The sequence below is a fragment of the Nanorana parkeri genome, unplaced genomic scaffold (assembly GCF_000935625.1).
Source record: "Nanorana parkeri isolate BGI_ZX_2015 unplaced genomic scaffold, ASM93562v1 scaffold234, whole genome shotgun sequence".
In the NCBI taxonomy this organism is placed as follows: Eukaryota; Metazoa; Chordata; class Amphibia; order Anura; family Dicroglossidae; genus Nanorana; species Nanorana parkeri.
In genome coordinates this window covers 142,201-148,237 of record NW_017306502.1, presented here as the reverse complement: position 1 = coordinate 148,237, position 6,037 = coordinate 142,201, and the positions used below count along the sequence as shown (strand labels likewise).

Genomic DNA, 6,037 nt, shown 5'->3' with positions numbered 1-6,037 from the left:
GGGGGAAGAGAGATACTTGAATCAGTCCTAGCATGTGTCTGTATATTTTAAGCTCCTTGAGGCCAGGTACTGATGCGAGTTTGCAGCATGTAAAGTGATGCGGAAGGTGTTGGAGCTATATCAATACCAGTTATAAACAAACCAACCTGCAATTGTTTACCAGCATGGGCAAGGTACAGGTTTATTTAAAAACAAAAAAACAAAAAAAAAACAGTACCCTAGAAAGCTTTAACATCGATTTTTACAAGGCCTTAGATTTTCTTAATCTTGTCATAATGTATCTAATAGATTTCTTTTTTTTTTTTAAGCCAATGCTGTTATCTTGCTTTAAATGCACTTTAATGAATAAGCATTAGGAAAGCACCCAATAAGTGCCCTCGTATCAATGTTGGCAGTCACTTACCTGGCAACAGCTTCACTGTACACAAAGCCGGCATCAGCTCGCTTTACGATTTCAAAGCACAAATCGGCTCCATCCATGCTGCATTAACAAATAAAAAAAGGAAGTCAGGAATTCTGCAAGAAAACGATTATGGAAAATAATACTTACCTGCTAAGAATATTTAATGATTTAATGCTATGTTACAAGCTGGGCAGACACAGTAAATGATTGCATCAATCTATCCAAGTGCTAAAAAAAGATTTGGCTAACGTGACGATGCATCACAATGCAACTTCCAATTGTTAATTCATTTTCTATTTTTACTGCAATTTATTTCAACAAAAACACACAGATATAATGTGAGCTGACGGGACTTTATCTGAAGCAATAAAAAAAAAAAAAAAAAAAAACGGCTTTAGAAAAAGAACAGGTCAAAGCCCATTTCTTTCACTCTAGGGGTGTTCAGATTAGTGAGAGCAGACACAATAGCAAACTAAGCATCTGATCACTTTCAACTTTAGATCACCACTAGAAATAATTTAACCTATTACATACAAGCATTATTTATGTGCATATCTATATTTTTTTAAGCAGATTAACAGATCGAGGAAAAGCATGGGTGGGTCGAGGTACCCCATCCGTAAAAATTGTATTCCATTTAAATGTCTAATGAAATTGTCATAAAATATTTTTAAAAAGTTTTAAAAGAATTGATTTTTATTGAAAAAAAAAAAAATTCAAACACAAGGGGCGGAGGGGGTTCTTCTCATTTCGCGCGGTTAGGGTCTGGAACTCGTTGCCACAAGCAGTGATTTCAGCTAATAGTGTGGAATCGTTCAAGAAGCTTTTGGACGATTTCCTGAGAAACGGTAATATACAGGGGTACAAGTACTCCTAAAAATGAGATGACTCGGGGATCTTTACACACACACACACACACACACACACACACTAGGTTGGACTTGATGGACATGTGTCTTTATTCAACCTCAAATACTATGTAACTATTAACATTTGGTTGGTACCATTACAGCCCTACATGTTAGTGCCTTTCATTTTTTTTTTTTTTATTATAAACCAATTGCTAGTCTAGTAGAACAACTGATTAGCAGCCACACATCACCTGCACCCAACAAATGCATTTTGTTCAATCAAGCTTGTACATGTGTCATTGTATATTGTCATGATATAGCCAATTCTATTGCTAGGGGGGACTGGTTAAAGAGGAACTTCACCCTTATCTTAGAAATTACAACAGGCACCTTTACATATGTTTAGTAATGTCAACCTACAAATAAATTGTTAAATATAACAGTTTGCCAATAAGATTTCCCAGGAAGGCACTGGTGATGTAGCCTGTCCAGAATGCATCGGTGAGGCCAGGGCTACATCACCAGTGTCTCACACAACCAGGAAGTGGGAAAAACAGTAATTGTAAGTAAAAGAAAAAAACATGTTTAACTAATTAATGTAAAATCAGCATGTTTCATTCCTATCAGCATGCAGAGCTGCACACAGATGTGTTTTTTTTTTTTTTTAAATGAAAAGGGAAAATGTCCACTTTAAGGTAATAAAATGCTTGTTCTTAAAGAATTACTACAGAAAAAAAAAATTGTATTCACCCTTGCAATGGGGCTACCCCCGCACTGCAAGAGTTAAGTGTTCGTTTTTGTCTAGGTGCAAAAAAAAAATAATTAAAAAAAATAGTTAGTTATACTCACTTGGCGTCCTCATGTCTATGCACAGTGTATAGAGTGTGATGACACTAGGATCCTTAGACTACTGCAGGAAAGGGGAAGGGACGTTCCAGACAGCGGTCTAAGAACAAGCCAACTCGGATGGTCTGGTGAGTACAACTTTTTTTTTTCACCTAGACACTAACGAGCACTAAAGCCGTGAGGGGGTAGCCTCCATTTTTCCTGGTGTTCTTCTTTAAAGAGACAGCAATTACTGTGCAAAATCAAATGTTATAAAACACCAGGACATCTACTTGTTAGTTTGAGTGGCTGGATAGAGTTGTATATGGTCAGTCAGTCAATGATATTGTCGTTGTATTGTAGTGATATTTATACATAGATATTTTCATCAGCACCAAACATAGGGCAAGTTAAGGGAAGCACAATAGTCGTATGGTGTAATTAAAAGCACAAAGCTGCATTTAAGTTCTGTTATCACAAAGAACACCGTCACATGTCCTTTAAAGCAAGTCTGTGGCCAATTATAGAATATTTAAACGACTGTTTACCAATTTTTACTGAGCCCAATGTCGCAAAGTTCATTGCGCATTCGTCAAATGCGCAATGGCCAGCGCAATCTTGGTTTCAAGTGAGAGAAAAATGGGTTAGAGGCTTTCAATTATAGCCCCTGCATTGTGTACATTCTGTTCCCTGTGCAGTGGTCATATACCCTTCCCAGTTTAATTTATTTCCCCAGTATTAGGAAATAAACTACATCCCTGCTTCTACAATATGCCATGTACTTCCTTGACGAGGCAAAGTTTTACTGTCTTGCCTTGTAGGGAGATCAATCTCTGGCTTCACCTCGCGAAGGGGAGCAGCTGGAGGGCAGAGTGCCATCTAAGCAGGCAACTTGGCAGAAAGTCAGTATTTCCTATGAACTAACAGATGTTGTTTCTCAGCTGGAACACTACACACTGGAACAAGTGAGAAATCACTTGAGAAGTATATTTTCCCACATGATCATCACTGTCTTATTTTACTTAACAGGTTCACTTCGAAGAGTCTTCTTTTTTTTCCTTTTTCATATAAAGATCTTCTTGATATCAATCTTATACTGCGCTAATAAAAAAATATATATATATATGCAGGTCACCGCGCCAACTAAGTGTGTAAGTCGGCACAGCGACCTGTATATTTTTCTTTCACTAGTGTTTTTCACTATAATTATCACTGCAGTTGCATTGAATATTGATACACATACTTTCATAGCGCAGGTTCTACATTATTTTTTATATACTGTGCTAAATGTTTAAAAGCATTATGATGAGTTAAATTTCACAATGCACCAGAGTAGAGTAAAGCTGGCCATACACCTATAGAGTATCTGCAGATTTTCTATGGTCAGATGGGAAAAAATGCAACAGATTCCTCCATCTATGCTAAAACTGATGGAGGAATCTAAAATATCTTCCTCTGACCAAAAAATTCCAGTATCGGGTAAAGGTATCGGAGCATTTGGGCGAATACGAGTACTCGCCCAAATACTCAGTATCGGTGAATCCCTAGTTAAAACCTAGGTTCAGCTTCTTCTCACAGTATTAAACAGGCAACTTGTACTATCATACAGCAGAACAGGTGATAGCACACGTGCTAGGAGTTGATGTTCTCTGATTATTCAGAACTAACGTACTTCATGCAATTTTTGTTTACGAATAAAATGTAAAACAAAGTTTTCTTTTGTGTAAAGAGTAACTTTACTCATATCTTCAAACTAACAACCAAGACACCTTTAGCCCTGGTTCACACCTAGGCCGCACCGTCTTTGCACGTTTGTACACGCCTTAGCAGCCTGTGGTTACTTGCACGTTTATGTATGCGCATTAAAATGCGCATACATGAAGACACGCGTTTTGATTGGCAGCTCATAAACCATTGTGGGCAATGGAAGAAGGCGTGTCTCAACGCGCAAAAACGCTTGCCAAAAATGTGCAACATGCTTCTACTGCGTGTTTTTGGGCATTTCCAATGAAGTCTATGGGGAGGAAAAGTGCTTTTAACTGTATCTTATCAGGCGTCTGGCGTTTTCCTGCTAGGCGTTTTTCTGTTCAGGTGTGAACCAGGGCAGGCCATTTAAAATGATTGGATTTCTTTTGTTGGGCAGTTAAAAGAGCTTTTCGAACTGCTCAAAAACTCACATGACACTAAACAAAATGTATCAGTACTTGTATCTGTGAGTGCAAATATTTGTACTTGGTCTCGAAAAATGCTAATGGTGCATCCCTAAATATATATATAAAAAATATATCAAATCATACATTAAAAACAGGAATGCACAAATCCCAGGAGCCCCATTGCCAAACCTCCTTAACTTTGACTGACATTCCGTCATGCAACGCTGTACTGAAATTAATTTTATACAATTTTTTGGGGACACAGAGCTTTCTTTTGGTGGTATTTAACCCCTTCATGACCAAGGCCTTTTTTTAATTTTTTTGTGTACATATTATATTCTACATTGTAGGCCTGAAAATTACTTAAAACCCCCAAACATTATATATTTTCTGAAAGTAAAAACCCTATAGAATAAAATGTGGCAGTTGCAAATTTTATGTTGCACGATATTAGCGCAACTCACTAAAATGCCCCAAAACACAAGGATGAGGTTACAACGAGTAAATAGATGCCCAACATGACCAGGATACAAATTTTGTGCGTCCGTGAAACTGCGACAGAATTCAGTACCCCAAAAAGTCCATAGACAACACTTTAAAAGCGGATAACATTAGTAGACATGTGTCGCAAGTGTAGAGGTGCTGGAAGTTTCGCACCCCGGATTATGGTATAGGAAAAATAGGATGTTTCCACAATGGGGTGTGCAAGTACCCAGAGGGAGAAACGAAAAAGGGGCTTTTGAGAAACAATTCCAGGACCTCAAAAATAAAATCTTAGAAATACATTTATTGCAAAAATTATTAAAAATAAACATAAAAAAAAACACAGTAGGTAAAAAACATATGTGGGTACATTCACCAGCTGGTGAAATTACCGTACAGTTCTGAGGTGTATGGTACTTATTTTTCTCTCTCAATTTTTCAAAGTTGTATACATGCTCCTATATATTCCGTGTATCCCATTTTTCAAAGTTGTATATATAGGAGCATGTATACAACTTTGAAAAATTGAGAGAGAAAAATAAGTACCATACACCTCAGAACTGTACGGTAATTTCACCAGCTGATGAATGTACCCACATATGTTTTATACCTACTGTGGTTTTTTTTTTAATGTTTATTTTTAAATGTATAAAAAACGATTTTTGCAATAAATGTATTTCTAAGATTTTATTTTTGAGGTCCTGGAATTGTTTCTCAAAAGCCCCTTTTTCGTTTCTCCCTCTGGGTACTTGCACACCCCATCGTGGAAACATCCTATTTTTCCTATAACACTTTAAAAGCACCCACAGGTCACCAGTTTGGAGATGCGCATAAATATTGGTCCTAGAATTATTGCTCTCACTCTGGCGTGCACAGCGATACCCATGTGTAGCGTGATCCTCGTTTCCATAAGTAGGCACACCTGATGCGTGTTTACGTGAAGACTAGAGTGCTCGCGGGGGGCCTTTAAAAAATGTTTTTACAATTATTTTTACATTTTATTAATTTTATTTTTTCACTTTACTTTAATTGCTATCACATAGGGGGACTTCCAAGCCCCCCATGTGATAGCATATTGGTAGTGACAGGTACTACAGACCCCCAGTGTCACCTTTACACCTAAAATAAGCTATTGAAGTGCAGATTACTAATCGATTTTGAAAATAATCATTAGCTGCAGCTCTACTATAGTACCAACAGTGATGTAATCTGTATCACTTCCAGTCCCATAGTACGGGGAAGAGATTGGTGAACGGAGGTTCGCCGATCTCCTCCCAATCCCCCCCCCCCCCCCCCCCTCCACACACACACCCGCACCGCGC

At 37.8% G+C, this 6,037-nt stretch overlaps 1 protein-coding gene across 9 annotated transcripts in view; it reads right to left on the bottom strand.

Moving 5' to 3' along the window:
• CASK (calcium/calmodulin dependent serine protein kinase) overlaps positions 1 to 6,037 on the bottom strand; it is a 240,822-nt gene that overhangs the window by 162,503 nt on the left and 72,282 nt on the right. For all 9 annotated transcript variants that reach the window (XM_018556336.1, XM_018556340.1, XM_018556337.1 and 6 more), the window contains exon 4: positions 404 to 481. In XM_018556336.1, the coding sequence (XP_018411838.1) occupies positions 404 to 481 (78 nt within the window). The remainder of the gene's footprint in view (positions 1 to 403; positions 482 to 6,037) is intronic.